At 45.4% G+C, this 18,506-nt stretch overlaps 1 protein-coding gene across 5 annotated transcripts in view; it reads right to left on the minus strand.

The window, feature by feature from the left end:
- The window catches only part of UBE3C (ubiquitin protein ligase E3C), a 119,151-nt gene that overhangs the window by 40,817 nt on the left and 59,828 nt on the right, over positions 1 to 18,506 (minus strand). For 3 of the 5 annotated variants that reach the window (XM_067041745.1, XM_059074679.2, XM_067041743.1), the window contains 4 exons: positions 12,248 to 12,352; positions 10,096 to 10,183; positions 9,675 to 9,772; positions 8,737 to 8,869 (listed from right to left, as the gene is read on the minus strand). In XM_067041745.1, coding sequence (XP_066897846.1) covers positions 8,737 to 8,869; positions 9,675 to 9,772; positions 10,096 to 10,183; positions 12,248 to 12,352 — 424 coding nt within the window. The remainder of the gene's footprint in view (positions 1 to 8,736; positions 8,870 to 9,674; positions 9,773 to 10,095; positions 10,184 to 12,247; positions 12,353 to 18,506) is intronic. The other 2 variants (XM_067041742.1, XM_067041744.1) reach the window with 1 other exon arrangement.

Genomic DNA, 18,506 nt, shown 5'->3' on the forward strand with positions numbered 1-18,506 from the left:
TCCCTCAGAGCCTACAATGGGAAGAAGAGACGTTCCTTTGCACTGATGCTGACAGATCAAGAACGGAGTGAGGCGGAGGGAGGTGTGTTTAGCAGAAACTACAGTTATCCCACATACGCTAAAGGATGCGACGAACTCAAATACCAGGAGGAGGGGAATGGAACGGAGGAGCTCAGGATAATAATACTGGAGCAGAAAACTATTACCAAGAAAGGCAAAAAGATAAATGAACAAAGCAGATGTCAATGAAGTTAACATTACAAAGACCTTCTGAAAGAGGCGAAGGACACGAGCTCGGAACACCAGAATCTACATCGGTTGAAACGATGTCTGGCTGAAAAACGGGGGACATTTTTGGTTACATGATGTGCCACAGTATGCAATTTTTAAGTTGCTTAAGTCTGCCTGACACGTGAGGGGCATTTCCACACAGGTCCTCATAAGGACAGCACTGCAGAAGTAGGGACACCAGGCCCCGGACTCACTTGCAATGAATACGATAGCCTCCGACACAGGCTTCAGGGCACAGGCCCCCAATATGGGCCAGTAGACGAGATTCTACCACAAGTCAAAACCGGGGGCTCCCTGGCTTAATCAGGCAACAGGTCTCACAAAGTAACTGACGCGTCCCTCATCGTTTCCTACCCATGTCCTTCAGGCGCTTTGCACATCAAGAGCCACAGGTGGAGGGCGACTGAAGCCAGGTCGCGGGGCCGCACCCGGGTCCGCGCTGCAGCTGTCTTTCCGGCAGTGTGCAGTCGCCCACACGTATCTGACCCAAAGCATCTCAGGGGACAGGTGAGCTCTAGACAACACCCCGGAAAGGGGTTTAACAGAAGGTCGGTTCAGCTGAACCCCAGCACTGTTACGTGCGAGTGTCAGTACTGAGGTCACGGGACCTGGGGTGTGAGTATTCTATACGACACTTCAAACAGGGCCGACAGTTTAACGTGTGGACTGAGGACCGTGGCGCCTGCCACAGGCGAGCGCCGCCCGCCCACCCTGGCACAGGAACAAAAGCTGCGCCCGGCGAGCTCTCCTCTAGGGCAGGGCAGTGCCCACACCTCCCTCAGGAGTAAACAAACCCAACCAGAGGCGGCAGCGGCGTCCTCCTGCGCTTGTGCTTGTGAGGGAATAACCACCGCTGACGTCTACCCTGAGCTGGCAGAACTCCCGCCAGCAATTTCACATACATGAATCCCTTCCAACCCTTCAACAACCTCTGGGTTAAGGATATCCCCATTCTCGTGTGAGAAACCCAAGGACAGGGAAGGTTGAATGATTTACCCAAGGACATACAGCTAACATTGTAAAGGGTAGTGTTGTAATTTTAAAACATGTCTATTACCTACAAAGCATAGGTTCTTTTCTACTAAAGCACATTCTTTTATTTTTAAATTTTAACTACACTTAAATGAAGAACATGCTTTTCACTGATGATTAAATTCCACAAACATTGTTATTTGCATCTATTTTGATCAATACAATTACCAAACACGTTCACTCTCAAGCCCTAGGTAAAATGCAGAAAGAATTCTAAGCAGATAACTGTGGATGCAGCACAAAAATACAGTTGGCTCTTCGTGACCTTTACGTATATCCTCTCAATACTCAGTTTTCAGGACAAACTATAAGTATTTATTTGTCACGTACACAGTATTTCTCAAACTGAATGTCAACAGTTAGCAGCAGCAGGTTTCTGAAAAATTCTAAGTGTAAACATTCTGTAAGTGGTGAATTCTCAGCCAAGGCCCGCCTGCTAACCCTCTCATTCGAACCGCAGCACTAATCTTCTGCGGGGGGGTGGGGGGGGGTCTTTGTATCTCAGAGGCTCCACAGCCACTCACAGACGTCACCTCCTCAACTGTGGCCAGAACTGAGATTCTGTGGTTCCCTGAAGCTCATTTCTGTAAACAGCAATATACAATAGCACAATATTTTTAGAATCAAATCTAGTCTTCTAGGTGTCTTGCCACTACTTGATTCAAAAGACAGATTAAAAGTATCTACTTATACAGTAAGGTTGAGGCAGGGGGACCTAAGTTATATATTACAGTTGACCCTTGAAGAATTCAGAGCTTAGGGGCCCACACACAGTTGAAAATCCACGTGTAACTTTTGACTCCCCCAAAACTTAACTACTTATAGCCCACCGTTGACCAGAAGCCTCACCAACAACATAAACCGTCGATTAACACCTGTTTTGTATGGTATACATATTATATACTCTACTCTTACAATAAAGTGAGCTAGGAAAAGGAAAATGTTATTAAGAAAATCATAAGGAAGAGAAAATACATTCACAGTACTGTACTGTATTTACTGACATGTCAAGTTTACATCATCTGCTTTCAAGATGAATCGCCTGGCTGTGAGTACCCACATCAACACTGTCTTATACGATACAAAACACTGTAGATGTTATACACAGTACTAACACTAGACATCAAAAATGAAAAGATGATGTGAAAATGAAATTCCCATTTGTTTACAGGTGTAACAATTCATGCACTGCTAACAAAGCATCAAGAATATGATTGCTGGGCTTCCCTGGTGGCGCAGTGGTTGAGAGTCCGCCTGCCGACGCGGGTTCGTGCCCCGGTCCGGGAAGATCCCACGTGCCGCGGAGCAGCTGGGCCCGTGAGCTGTGGCCGCTGAGCCTGCGCGTCCGGAGCCTGTGCTCTGTAGCGGGAGAGGCCACAGCGGTGAGAGGCCCGCGTAACACACACACACACACACACACACACACACACACAATATCGGGAGAGGCCACAGCGGTGAGAGGCCCGCGTAACACACACACACACACACACACACACACACACACACACACACACACACACACACACACACACACACAATGACTGTTTATGGTCGCCCAGCCTATGCACTAAGGAGAGACTCCTTACAGAATGCTTATGGCAAACAGCATTACAGTCACATTCATAATACAGCACTGGTAACACTGTTACGTTTTTAAAGATCACTTACCTGTGATGCTAAGCGGATAAAGCAGTTTCTCCAATCACAAGAGAGAGGGAGGCATACCGTACGGTAACGTAACTTTGAAAGCAACGTTCTGCGAGTAAGAAAGCTAACGGGTTACTAGTTTCACAGTGAGCCGCGCCCACTCTGCACTGATGTGAGCACAGGCCGTCCACGTCAGCACAAGCCCTGCGCACGATGAACACCCGGGTGCCGATGACGGTGGCACAGAAACGTCTCACGTGGTCCTCAGACTCCCCCAGGAAGACACTCACGTGCGCAACAGCTAAGCTGTTCGCTGGGCAGCGTGCCGGTTACTCCCTGCGCGGCGGGCGTGGACCTCACCACGAAGGCCTTTGTCCTCCTCGTCCTCACGCTGGCCGAGGAGGAGGCAGCGGCAGGGGTCGGGGAGGGGGAAGGGGAGGCAGGAGGGGCAGGCACACCTGGGGTAACGTTACGGGAAAAGAGCGCACCTGCTGCCTGTTTTGCTCTTCTACGCCTCCAGAACTGTTTCTATACGGCACCAATCCCTCTTCCACTGTCTGCTTTGGTCTCAGGGCCCGTATCACAAGAGGGTCCAAGCTGCAGAGGTCAGGGGCGACGTCGAACACTCAGAACCTCCTGCCCAGTGGCTGCCGCCTGCCCTGCTTCTGCATCTTGTCCTCTCGTCATTGCCTGTGGCTCAGAGGCTCTCATCTCCACCCATCCCCGCCTTCTGTCAGCTCCACTCACCTGGTGCCTACTAGCTCTTGCCTTTTTTCTCCAAGATCTGTATTTTGAAAGCCTTCACCCCACCTTTGTCACCATATTTACAATCTCTTTCATGATTTCCTTGATTGGCTCCGACGTGAATCCTGTGAAGTCACGCACAGCATCTGGACACCTTTCCCCAGCAGGACTGCGCTGTTTCTGGCTTGGCGGCTTTCGGGGCTCTTTCTGTAACAGCTATGGCATCATCAATGGTGGGGTCCTCTCAGACTCTCACGATGTTCTCTGCTGGGTCCTCTGACATCATGTTGACAAGCCTTTCCACGGAGCACCACGTGTAATGAGCCTGAAAGGTCCCTATGGCCCCCTGATCCAGAGGCTGAATTAGAGATGTGTTTTGTGAGCCAGCAGACCACTTCTACACTTCGGTGAGGAACTCACGGGTTTCTGGGTGGCTAAGGGCGTTGCCAATATCAAAAGAACTGTAAAGGCCATCCCTTACCAACAAGGTGCTTCCTGACATCAAGGACAAGGCATCGATGGAACCAATCCAGAAAAAGGGCTCTCACTGCCAAGGCCTTCTTGCTGTCCAACCAGAAGACAGTGAGCTGGTGTTTATCTTTCCCCCAGAGGCTGGGGGTGAGCAGCTTTATAGACGAGGGCAGTCCCGACCATATACCCAACTGCACTCCTGGCCCTTCCTGCTTAAACGCCGGTGCCCACTTCTCTCCCTGACCAGAAAATGTCCTATGTGGCAGTTTCCCCCGAATGGGGCACTTCCACCTGCATGAAAAACCTGCCCAGGCAGAGACGTCCCTTCTCCTCAGCGATTTTCTTACAGCGTCTGGGAGCCCGTCTGCTGCCTGTTGGTGGGCAGATGCTGCTTCTGCTATTATCCTGACAATTTTAAAGCCACACTTCTTCCTAAAATTATCAAAACATCCTTTGCTGGCATTAAATTCTTCAGCTTTTGATCCTTCACCTTCCTTTTGCTTTAAGTTGTCATACAAGATACGAAGTAGCACTATAACACACACTATTTTGAACAAACTGGAAATAAATTTTAGGGCTCTCTTGACAATTTTAAGGCTCTCCTGAAAACTCTTGACAATTTTTTTTGTTTGTTTGTTTGTTTGTTTGTTTTTTTGCGGTACGCGGGCCTCTCACCGCTGTGGTCTCTCCCGTTGCGGAGCATAGGCTCCGGACGCGCAGGCTCAGCGGCCATGGCTCACGGGCCCAGCCGCTCCGCGGCACGTGGGATCCTCCCGGACCGGGGCACGAACCCGCGTCCCCTGCATCGGCAGGCGGACTCTCAACCACTGCGCCACCAGGGAAGCCTCTCTTGACAATTTTTAAAGCAACATGGTTATCAGATGGTTTATTCTTTTTTTACGACCAGTAAGAGAAAGTAAATTTGAAAGTATGTAAGGGAAATGCAAACCTTTAACAAAACATACGGATATATTTTCTGAGTTTGAAAATGTTTTAAAAAGTAAATTAACTGAAAACATATCTGGCTTTTGTATAAATAAAATATGTAAACTTAAAATATTATGTTATGAAAATAATACATCACGGTTTCTTACTAATTTTCAATGACATCAATGTCATTGAAAATTAAACATTTAGAGATTTAATAAAACATGCATAGAAGAGCAAAAGTTGTCATATATACTTTACTTTTTCTCAAATCATATTAGAGTCTATAGATATGTCTTTCCTACAGCAATCCTGCACACATTTTCAATATGAGATAAAAAGGTATGTCACAAAAAGTACAAGGTTTTTGTACCTGCTGGTGTAGCTGCTGCCACAGCTTTACAAATTTCCTTTCCTCCTTCGTCTTATTATTTTTTACAACGGCCCTCACGGTGGATTCATTTGTCTTGAAGTGACAGCAACCAGAGCTGCAGGTACACATCAAGCAGCGCAACGTCTTCTCGTAACGTCATGACTTTTCTCTGCTTCTTGGGAGCACGTCCAGCACCACTAGCAGCACGGTGTGCTGGCCCTGGTGTGAGCTAAGGTTCACAGGGTTGCACTAGACACAAGGGAAAACACACGAGGACCGCAAGCCATCACTTTTTACTGGATTCGCGGTTTCCGGGAGGGGACGTGCTCAGGCGGAGGTGATGAGGCTCACACTTGTCTCAAGGGGGTCCACACCACGCTGAACTCAGTGCAGGAGCAACAAGAGGCGGCTAAGAGATCGTTAAAGCGGGACAGCGTGCGCTACAGGCACCTGCACGTCTGTTTACATCTCTCCTAACTGTGAAGGGCGCCACACACCTTCTACAAGTGTTTCTGTAAGTTTTGATAAACTTGAGTATGCTTCTGCCAGTAAATGATAGAACAGACTAGTATCTATCAATACGTGTATTTTATGCACTCATGACATACCTTTTTCTTAATTTTTTCAGTATTTCTAGGTTACGCGGTTTATCTGCAAGTGTTTTTCTAATTGTTATAAATCTCCAAAAAGTCTGGCAATATATTTCTTGAAAAAACTCTGCGTAAGTGGACCCGCACAGTTCAAACCTGCATTGTTCAAGGGTCAACTGTACTTTGATTTTACCCTATTAGCACTTCTTCTTCAGAAAAACAATGTAATAAACCCTGCCCATTAAGCAAAACGGAATCCAACCAACCAAGCAACACACGAGAGCACGAGTGAGGCTCTCAGGAATGGAGTCCGGAAGAGCTCAGAGCCAGCTCTAGCAACTCTCATCCCAGACAATGGAAGACGCCAAGAGCTCACTGTGACGTTAACCCTCACAACACCCCCGAGAGCAAACACGGTCACTTCTCCATAGTCTCCACAAGGAGAAACGAACATCCACCCCACGCTCTCACGCAGGTAAACTGCCGCCAGGTGGTGGCACGGTGGAAAGAGCGCGCGTGGCGCCGCCGTGCCCGAACCCGTGTCACTCTGCTGGCTCGGCTCCCGACTGCGACAAGAAGTCACTCAGCTTCTCTGAGCTCCACCAGGTCGGCTCACTTGCCGGACGCGGCGAAACCCACACTTTAGAAAACTGTTCTGAGATGATATGAGATATAAGAACCCATGGAGAATGGATCTGCTTTAGTGACTAGATGATGTACGGAACAATCCTATTAACTAATTATGATCGGTCAACGGAGCACTTCAAACCAACTTTCCATAAGTAAATTAAACATTCTGAGATGATACTTAATTCTACAATTTGCATAGCAAAATACCAAACAATTTTGACATATGGTTTAAAAATTCTTATTAAGGCCTGACTGAGAGAATACTTGTAAAGATTTAAGGCATCATAACGTAAATATTGTAAGATTTTTCTAAAATCTTTAAACTCAATGAGATTATCAGCCTGCACAACTAGACAGCTGGAATGTGATTAACTTTTAAATCGTTTTTAAGCTTAAGGATTCATTAGGAAATTTGGGGCTTATTATCACTGAGCAGTAATGTCTTAATCTCCACGAAGTAAAGTTAACTGAAAATCGCTGCCAAGCACGTGTTCTCATTTTGGCGGAAGAGCTCAAGGACAGACGCTAGCCCGCAGGAAGCCCAAGGCCACCAAGTGCAGAGCCGGGTTGGCTGGGAACGTCCACGCCCTTTGCAGTGACCCAGCCTGGGAGGCGCGGCTCCCAGGTCCTGCCTCACACGCCCTGCATCTGAGGAAGCCCTCCAGCATCGAGCACATCTCAGCTCTTCTCTGAACACTGCCAGCCGTCTGCCAACTTACGACTCCCTTAGAGCTCTTATCTTTCAACAAGCATCTACTGAGCACTAGCTGGCTGGGTGGGCTGAGCAAGGGTTCAGGGTCCCATCTTAGACCGTGAGGGCCTCCGTCGAGTGGGAGACACAGACACAGACACCGCTAACACAGTAACACGTAACACAGCACAACAGCTACTATAATTGATTATGAAGGACCGTAGATCCCAGAGAGAGAACTTTGTTTTCCCCAAAAAATACGTTAGACTAGGTGTCAGGATACCTGATTTCTGCCCCACTCATGCAAAAAGTTTTGAAAACATGACATCCTAGGCAACAGTAACCTGGTATAGGGGAGGGCTCACAGCCTGTGTCAGACTTAAGTTAAAACTCTGTCTCTGTCTGTGATACTTGACCTCAGAGGGCAATGGCACAGATTAAATGACAAAACTACGCTGGGTTAAAGGCAAAAATTCTACACACAAAACCTGGAACAGAGTAAGGGAACAAGTGACGCTAGCGTTCCTCCACTGTTCCACAACATGACAAAATTAGCTCCGTATCTAAGTAGAAAGGAAAGTATTCAAAATGAGAGGTTTTGCTTTCCTAGAAGAAAATGAAATTACTCCCCTGCAAGAAAAGGCAACCATTATTCGGTATCTGACAACCCGCCAGCACCTCCCAAAGACGTGAGCTGGAGCCTGCCAGGCTTTCGTTTTTAATACCTGCATTGATATAACACTGAGTTAATATAATATCATGGATACCATATTCTGAAGTTAAAATGATTAATACATATATTAATAACACTAAAACTTTTTTAACACTGGGTGTCAAAGATTAACATAAGACAAAATGTGTCACTGACCTCTAAATCCTGTCCCAATTATTGTTACAATATAATTGTCTTTTATCTAATAGCAGTGTCATTGAAGCACACTTGACCTCTGATAAAGAAATCTGGATTGCAATGGTGTTTATATTAGTGTATTTAACTTGGCTTACAATTTATGATGTTTCCATAAATAGACTGTTATATACGACATTTTTAGAATCGTAGCTTTTTTGTCAACTAAATTTTAGAGACGGACATTTGGGGGAAAGAAAGGCTTTTTGCCTTAAAAAACAAATCAATATTTGAAAGGCTTCTGTAGCAATAATTATTTGTTAATCTTAGAATTATTATTGATAATTTACATCCAAGCCTGACCTACTACATTTGTTTTGAATAGTCATTACAGAACAAGATAATCAACACTAATTGTTTAATGATCACCTTTTTCTATAATCCCCCAGCCTCCCCCGGCCATATGTACACATACAGAGAGAATGATATATACCATTTTCTGGGGAAAGTTTGTCATAAGCATCTTCATAAATATAATTTCTTCTTATTGTGACATTAATTCCATCCAGAAATGGACCATCTCCTTGAACTTCTTGCTTATCTGCATAAATCAACCTTTGAAAGATCTAACAGAGGGGAAATTATAAGGTTACTTGAAAACAACACATTTTTCGTTATAAACAAAAGCAACCAAAAGGAAAAACTGCTAAATAAATCTTAACTTTAACGTTTGTATCTCCATAAACTCTGAAACAAATTTTAAAGGCCAAGGTATCAGATACTGATTTTATGCCTTATCAGTGAACGTGCAGTATTTATATATTTGTAACATTGTTCCTTTTCCCCACTTTACAACAAATTTTAAAAATCCCATGCTGTGTCGTATTTTCAGTATTTCCTTTTGGAAGCCTTTTCTAGAACTCCAAACGGCGGAGGGCAGAAGCGTAGCTTTGGAAAGCCGTCCATTAACATCAGTAGGAACATCTCTACCGTGATAAAATTCAAGTCATTATTTTATGCTAAAAATCCAGCAGAGGGCACTCGGGAGTTATGCAGCACCATGTGTACACGTGAGCGTGTATGTGTTTTAATGGAGAAATGTCAATAGCTTTAATTGTTCATCCTGTGAAAAGTGGGCAGACCTAAAAAACACCCTCTTGAAGCCTTCACCCAAGTAGAGAAGTGTAGTAGTTTCTAGAAATTGCTAAATAAGTTGGTGAACACAAACAAAACATTTTTTCAAGAGGTATTTGATTGGATTATGCTTTTATAAATCATGGTCAACTATTAACAATCTAATGAGGAAAACATAAATTATTTAATCAGATAGGCACTAGGCAACTTTAGAGGGTTTTTCCATTGGTGTTACTTTTTAACTCTGAGATGATATAAATAAGCACAGAACACGTGGACAGAACCCAGATTCCGTACCTTCACCCGCTCCTCAAACGGCACCACGAATGGCAGCTCTGTGAGGATGGCGAGCCGCCTCTCCTCGGACACACACAGCGGCGGGGGCGCCGGGGCTGCTGCAGCACAGGTGAAAACCTTCGTTACCGCGCGCACCTTCCTCTCTAGCCTCGCAAGGCTACACTCTGCATGGTTCAACTGGAAGACATTCTGGAAAAAGCTGAACTATACCCAGGGACAAAACACCCAGCCTGCGGTTGCCAGGGGCCCGGGTAAGGAGCTGGCTACAAGGCATGAGGTGTTCTCTGGGGCGATGAGACTCTCCCACCTGGCCGGTCATAGTCAAAAGTCACAGACCAGCAGACTAAAGAGCGAACTTCACAGTACGTGAGCTACACCTCGACAAACTCGAGTCACAAGGGCGAGGTCCCAGGGGGCTCACCGTCCAGGGTGGACCGCAGGGGGCCGATCCTCCCCATCCGCCTGAACCTCCAAGCGCTCCTGGACTCCGGGACGTAGAGCTGGGTGACCTGTGGGGACCAGACACGCCGCTTGGTCAGCCCTCCCCTCTGTCCCAGCGCACACCGCTACCCGGCCTCGTTCGAGCTGCATCGGGGCTTCACATTTACGTAGTTACATCCCGCTCTGCCGTCTCCTGCCCTTTCCAGGAGACCTTTTCATAACCTCTCTCCTAGGCTGGCTGCTCTTTTATACGTTTACTCTGTAATTATTTTTTCTAAATACATTCCAGGGAAATCTCTACTTGTTCTATTTAACGACGTGTAATATGTGGACACAGTAAATCATCAGAGTATGACTGCTTTATGAAGAAAACCACATCACCCTTAAAAAATTATTTTCTCACTATTACTAAATATTCACTCTCATAATTTTTTAAAAAATGGTCTGACTGAGCATCCAAATAAGGCTGGTATAGTAAACGGTCTCTGAATCCTTCTCATCTGTCAGGTCCCTTCAGCCCGTATTTCTGCCCTTGTGACTGTGATGAGGAAGCAGAAGCAGCATTTGTCCTGGAATCTTCCCCATCGTGTGGAGTTCGCTCATTGCAGCACCATGGTGTCAACATGTACTTCTAGCCCCTCCATTTCCTATAAATTCGTCGTTACATCTGGAAGTTTCACCAGGCCTGGTTTCCGGGAGAAGCACTTCGGAGGTGGACGGTGTTCCCTCCTCGAGAGGCATGCCTGCTCGGCACCGTCGGCCGCAGGTCAGCGATGAGAGCAAGAACTCAACCAAGGAAAATAGCAGGCAACTGTCAACAGGCACCAGACACACTGCCTGGCTCAGCTGACAGTCTCCCTGGAGCACAGCAGCAGCACAGATCCTCATCTCCCAGGCCTCCGGCCCACGTCTCCACTGGACTTGAGGGGGGGGCCGACACCGAACTTCATCAGAGGAGGCAGGCTAGACACCTTCTTCACGTACCGTCAGCTGGAACACTTCCACGCCGAGAAGGCTCTCACAGCATCGACTCCGCGGTTAGCCCACGAACAGTTCATAAAGGAAAGGCAGGCTGAAGGCGCGGTTATTTCCTTCTTCCTACCAGTATGTAAAGCGAGGGTGGTCCCTTTGCATCCCACGAAGATGGCTAATGAAGTTCTTCTTTTTAGCATCCTTATGAACACACAGATTCAAACACACTTGACGGTTAGTCCTCTGCACCTACCCTGCTGGCGCTTGTGCCTCCACCTCTGGCTGCTAGAGCCCCTTGAGACGGCCCCCGGCCCTCACGCAATCTCCCGAGGCCCCCGCCCTCAGGTGAAAGAACACGCCACCGTCTTGCGCACTTCTTCCCTGGACCTGCCACGAACCACTGTGACAAGGACCCTTTCTTTTCGGTGGGAAATGTTCAGAAACCCCACCGTGGGCCCCAGGGGCTTTCACTGCTACAAGACCTGCCACAGAATCCCAGCCTGGCCACTGGGCAGAGCTCAAGCCACATGAGTAACTCAAAGAGACAATACTCCATGCGGACAAAGCGATGCCTCTGAAACAGCCCTGTTTTCTTTAACATCTCTGTGATCTTGCTTCCTCCATACCCACCACCCTCTGCCCCCAGCCCCAAGTTTCTGAGATGAATCCAGTCATGCGTTTCTCTGACAAACAACAATGAAAACACCTCATGCCCTTTGTTGATATTATCTTAATTTATTTTGAAATAGATTATACTGTTTAATCTACTTTAGATATAGATCTTAGTAATATTCAAATTTCTCTCTGTCCCTTTAGAAAACCAGAAATAAGTTCCATCTCTTAAGTACTAAATATATACTGAAAATAACAATAAAAGCAAAAAATTTTTTGCAACCCCCCAAAACCCCATTATGCTTCAATATACTTTGTGGTTAAGAGCAAATTCGGATTAACAACAAATGCAGGATGCACGTGGAAGCCAATGATATTGCTCTACGTTCTACTAGGTGACCTAAGAGTTAGTAACATAAAAGTTTACTGTTAATATTTACTTACATAATAAGTCAAACAACTTTAAAGGATTTATTCTTCTCCCCCAAAAGATAAAAGCCGAAAAAATACGTTTAATGAAAAACATTTAAAAGATTTAAAAGTAACACCTTATCTGCTCTAATATCTTCTTGCTCTGACAGCCAGTGATTGGGAGGACAAAAATTTCTCCTCGCGTCTCTGGACTTCAACATTTTCACTAGATTGGTGATAACCTGAGAGGAAGAACAGGAACACGTCACACGCAGGCTCGGGAACTACGGCAACACTTCCGGTCAGGAGTGAGAGGTCACGGCACCGCTTCATCTCCGTGCCCGAGGATGTGGGCTTCCGTGGTGAAGAGCTGGCTAGACCGCCACCAGGTCAGTCTGCAGAAGAGAGCCTCGTTCTGTGATTACAGGAGTTAGTTTTAGGTACAAAGCGGTTAATATCTACCGGCAAAGAGAGGAAAATTATTAACACAAATTTGTGCAAGGGCTGATTTCTTAAAAACTGCAAGGGTGGCAGTAATTAAGTTTTCAAACACAAATGGGGAAACGTATTAGCCCATCTGAGCTATAATAAAAGACACGTCCAAGTACAACAATTTCCCTACGGTAAAACACATTTCTTAATTTTTCTGAAAAACACACTCTATTCAAGGCTGCTGGCAGCGGGGGAGGGGTGGGGGGGGGTGGGAAGCCGTGTCCTAGACACACCTGTCAACCTTCCAAAAAGAAAGACGATTTCAGTATTTCCCTTACGCAAGCCTCTGGAATTAGGTCTGCGTCCCAGTGCAATTCCACGCAAACTCAGCGTAACGTCCTTCAGGAAGCCTCTGCACAGGCTCTGGCTACCCACCCCCCGCATTATCATAGCCTAGTCCTTCACTGCTCTTTTCCCGATGGGCATCAGCCCCTCTCTGGCTGTGCGGTAAGCCCCCCATGAACAGACCCCAAGTACCTACCTAGAAACCTAGTAGGTACCTGATGATGCACAATTGTATGATAAACTCCGTGATGTACGATTAAAGAGATCTGAATGGTACTGTCTATTTGAAAAAGACATGAAGTTATACATTAAATAGAAATGTGTTTTGTAATAAACAAAGATAAAGCAACACAAAGCTGTACAACCAAAGTTTTAAACCTTTACAGCCAGGAGTTGACCGGACAGATACTCTGTAGTTAATGACTATGATGGTATTTTCTGAAAAAGTCAGCCAGGCTTCTGCACACATTGCCTCTAATTCAGTAAAATACAATTCGAATAAAGAACTAGGAAATGTCATTGTGTGTCCAACGGAAGTGGGTAAGAAAGGGTCCTTGGTTGGTACCTCAGGCCACTATGACACCAACACCAGCTGGATGATCTGCCCAGTGACAGAAAAAGTAACGCTTGAGCGGTTTGGCCGTCCAGACAAAACCACGTTAGCAAAAACCTCCCAAGGTCTGGAACACAGCTTGTACACTGGTGGATATCTCCTGCCCATTTAGCTGTGACGTCCACCCTGTGGTATTTTAAAGCCTATTGTTAATACTATGGTCCTGTCCCTTTTGAATCAGCAGAAACTAGCGTAGGTAAGCAGTCAGTTGCTCAGGGCTCAGCTTGCACACATGCAGTGTTTTACGATGACTGATTTTAAGTGCAGCTGAGGTAGAGTGAAAGAGGCCTAGTCTTTGGTTCTATCTGGTTAACTGCTGGTCATATACAGAGTAAGGCCATTGACCTACAGCACCAGCTCTGGGAATTCTCTCGGTACTGCTCTTCAGAAGAAAAGACGAGATGCCAGTAAGTTCATTCCACGTGCTCTCTGGGTCTGGGACAAATTCAGTCGGGTCCACACAGATCGCACCAACAGATGCTCTTCCAACAGTGGAGGGTGAAGTACAGTCTTGTGGCAGGACGCACATTATGTCTTATCTCTCCTTTTACCTAACCAATTACATCGGTATTTTGAGTAAATTTGGATCTAATAGACATTGTGCTGAAATTTACCCACAACACACCACAACTGTTGACAAAAGACGTCCTTTCTGACAAACACTTATGTGTGTTTATTTAATGGCTCTCACACGTCACCCCAGACTCTGGACGCCGTCCCCACTGCGCACGCTCAAGCCCGCAGCTGCCGGACCCACCCCCCCCACCTCTCGGTCTTCAGCACGATCCAATCTATGCTGAGGAGGACACTTCTTTTGTACGGGTCACAAACGTTGTCAAACTATCTAAGAGGTAATTAATGCCACAATTTACATTCCTCTTGTAAATTACTGTGAAATTAAACATTATAAAGTTTCAATATATGGCATTCCCTTTCATATTTTCATATTCTAAATATGAAAAAGAAGTAACATAAAATGTCCTATCCAAGTATCACCGATCCTCTTTCAAAAATATAGGAGAAAGAGAGGTGGGAAGGGAGGCACGGGGTGTGGGGGGAGAAAGGAGGAAAGCAGAAGGTACAAAGTGATGTGGGCCTGAGATACGGCAAGGAAGGGATGTCAACAGAAGGCACTGTGGAAAAAGCGTATCTTAACGAACTAAAGCTGACAGGAAAGAAAACCTGAAGACGAGCCCTAAAGAGTACTGCCAGAGAAAATACAGGACACCTAGACAAAGCTGAATTCCAGATAAATGTCAAATGAATTTTTTAGTATAAATATGACCCAAATATTGCTTTATTCAAAGTGTATGTCTCAAATATTGATTTTTAGAAAGCATAAATGTATCCAAAATATTGCACGGGACATACCTGTATCTATAATGCATTTGCTGTTTATCTGAAATCCAAATTTAACTGGGTGACACATATTTTTACCTGTTAAATCTGGCAATATGAGCCCTGGACCAATTCCCCAAATATTTTAGAAATGTCAAATCCCCTAAGAACATTCTTCTCCTTTAAACTATTTTTCTTCTAAGTTCTAGAGAAAAATACAAATTTTAAGTAACCATGAAAATTTTAACTGGATCCATTCTGTGATTTCAGAACACCTTTAAACACATTCCCTTTCTCTGCATTCATTTTCGGTATCACAAACTGCTAGAAATATTTGGTACTGAAAAAGCAAAGTTTACATAGGTAACCATTAAAAAACCATGTAAACTGACGAAAGAGTGTCACAGGTAAAGAAAATTGAAGTCACGATTTTACACTGGATCAATACAGACGCCCAGTGCTGAGATCAAAAGACAGTTTCTCTTTCAGTTAATTTTATCAAATCTCCTCGCACAGATACGCCTACTACAGAAGACAGGACCAGCACCGAGAGACTGGCAGGATTAGCTTCAGGCATGGGGTGCAAGTCTGCAAACTGAGATCAGAGGTTACTACTATCTGCCCAAAGGGAATCCACCGCACAGCCAGGCCTGTGGGGCAACCCAGCTGCATTTCAGAACCCCCTGCTGACAAACACCCCAACGGGCACCTCCAACAGCAACTGGAACTTAGTTCACCTGCGGTGAGCCCGTCAGTAACGGTTAACTGATCCCCAGGAGATCGTGAAACACAGTGAGACTTGAGAACCAGTGTGCTAAGAAATATGAAATAAAACAGCAAACAAGCAGACACTGGGATAACTACACGTACCTCACTCGATACACAGTTCTGGCCGACTTTAACAGTTACAAATACAGGAGTAGTATATTTTACGTGATACGTTTAACTCTTGTCTCCCGTGTCATCTTCTTCCGCGCTGGATCTAAACTTTAATACTCAAAAACTAACAAAATTACTGAAGCAAATACTCAGAAATGCACAAAACTGTGAGGCGTGTTTGATTATTCGCCACTGAAATTTAAAAACAGGTGATACCAGGGAATCCCCTGGCAGCCCGGGGACTGGGACTCAGCGCTCTCACCGCTGAGGGCCGGGGTTCAATCCCTGGTCAGGGAACTAAGATCCCACGAGCCGCGCAGACAAAAGAAAAACAACAAAAAACAGAACAGGTGACACCTACAAGCAGGTTTCCCTTAACCCCAATGTTAAAAGGACCAAGCAGATGACTGATTAGAGACACACAGATGACTCATAAAAATCACACCTGACAACGGTCCAAGTTAAAGATTTTAAATTAACACGCACTATTTCACAAGATTACTGTATGTATGAAACTTCACTGGCTATGATGATCACAAGAAAATCTTGACTAATGAACTTAGGGAAATAATCTTAAGCATTACATATATTACATCATAGAATAAATTTATATATATAAATAGTAATATATCTGATGATGACTTAAAGCAATGGATGTTCCACTATGATATTTCTGAACGGAGATCTCACTGATATTTAGCTCTATTATTGCAACAAAAATATACATATAGCCCAAATTTTGAAAGGCAACTGTAATAATCTCTTTTTATCTTAAATCTGGTATGGAAATTCGAACATCTTAGGTAATTATTTTAAAACTTCAAAACAAAGCATAGGACACAGCACATAATTTATGGGTACCTAAGTGTGGTAAATGTGTGATGTGATAAATATACAATAAAGAATTTTTTAGATTTGGATTTCATAATGAAGAATATGTAAAAAATGAAATACAGGGCTTCCCTGGTGGTGCAGTGGTTAAGAATCCGCCCGCCAATGCAAAGGACACGGGTTCGAGCCCTGGTCCAGGAAGATCCCATATGCCACGGAGCGACTAAGCCCACACGCCACAACTACTGAAGCCCGCATGCCACAACTACTGAAGCCCGCACGCCTAGAGCCCGTGCTCCGCAACAAGAGAAGCCACCGCAATGAGAAGCCCGCGCACCGCAACAAAGAGCATCCCCTGCTCGCCACAACTAGAGAAAGCCCGCGCGTAGCAATGAAGACCCAACGCAGCCAAAAATAAATAAATATTTTTTTTAAAAAAATGAAATACAAGAAAAACCAGTAAAGTACCAGCTCTTAAGATTATCATCTCATAAAAGGCCAGAATGACGATTTTCCTAGTGTAATCCAAAGTTCAGAACGACTTTAGCAGTTCTTTTTTCCATCCTGCGTACTCTTAGCTTTGTTCTAGCTCAACATCATCAGTTGAAAGGTTTGTCTTTTTCATTATACAGTGATACTCAAAGAACAGGGACTCTGTCAGACTTCATTTATGAGTCCCCAGCACAGGGTGGAGCCAATGTTCCTGGGATAAACACTGTGGGTGTTTAAATAACTGATAGTAACGACACCCTAGCCTATAAAAGTCATTAAGTGTAAGGATTCCTGCTATCAACGTGACTATGTGTTAAAGTTGGTTTATGTTAAAAGTCAAAGTATTCTGCAGCATGTTTAAAACACTACAAAATTATTTCTTTAAGTCAAACACAGAGAAGGACACAGGGCAGCTCCGCCACCTCAAAGGGAGCCTGGGTTCGCCTCACTGGCCGACACTGACAGTTAATAGCGGCAAGTTTCCGTTACAACGAGGCGTTACTGCAGCTTTCACGGTTTACTTTTTTTTTTTTTGCGGTATGCGGGCCTCTCACTGCTGTGGCCTCTCCCGTTGCGGAGCACAGGCTCCGGACGCGCAGGCCTAGCGGCCATGGCTCACGGGCTTAGTTGCTCCGCGGCATGTGGGATCTTCCCGGACCAGGGCACGAACCCGTGACCCCTGCATCGGCAGGCGGATTCTCAACCACTGCGCCACCAGGGAAGCCCTCACGGTTTACTTTTTTAAAGAGTCTTTTCAAAACTGAAAAATGCAAACCAACCACCAAGAAAGTGAAACTCCCTCGTACTGCAGCCCTGTCTGTCTGTCCAGAGCACGCAGGTAAGGCAGGCGCGAGTCCTCTCTCCCGGTCCCTCCTTTCAGGCGGCTCCAGGTCAGTTTGGCAGCTGCTCACAAAGGCAAATCAAACAGGAGCTCCCATCGCCTCACAGGGCTCAAGCGATTATAGCTGTAAATTACACTTCAAGAGGAGTTTATACATTTGATAAATGCATAAACTGTTTTAGCAGTGTCAATGCAGGGCTTGGAAACTGACCTCAATTCTTACAGTGACAAAGAATGATGACTCCATCCACTTAAAAGTCTATGTTCTGCGACCAGCCCCCCAGAGCCTCTCTCAGAGATAGTCCGAGAGGACGGGCCATCGGGAGGCTGAAAAATGAACATGGCTGCTGGTTGAAGGAGTCGGGCCTCATCGTGTGCAACTCGGTCAAAACCAGCAGAAGGCAGGAAGTCACCGGCAAAACGCGACGACCTTCTTTGGTTGAGTCTACCTTGAATCCTTCAGCTAAAACTTGACAGTGAAATATTTTCAGAGGGACAATGGAGAGGAGCAGCTGAGTTCACATGCTGCCTCCATCATCTACTAGCTATGTGACCTAATCTGTAAAATAGGGATAATTACAGTATCCTCCTCACAGAATTATTGCTTTACATGAACTAATATATG

This window comes from Kogia breviceps, chromosome 9 (genome assembly GCF_026419965.1).
Source record: "Kogia breviceps isolate mKogBre1 chromosome 9, mKogBre1 haplotype 1, whole genome shotgun sequence".
NCBI lineage: Eukaryota > Metazoa > Chordata > Mammalia > Artiodactyla > Physeteridae > Kogia > Kogia breviceps.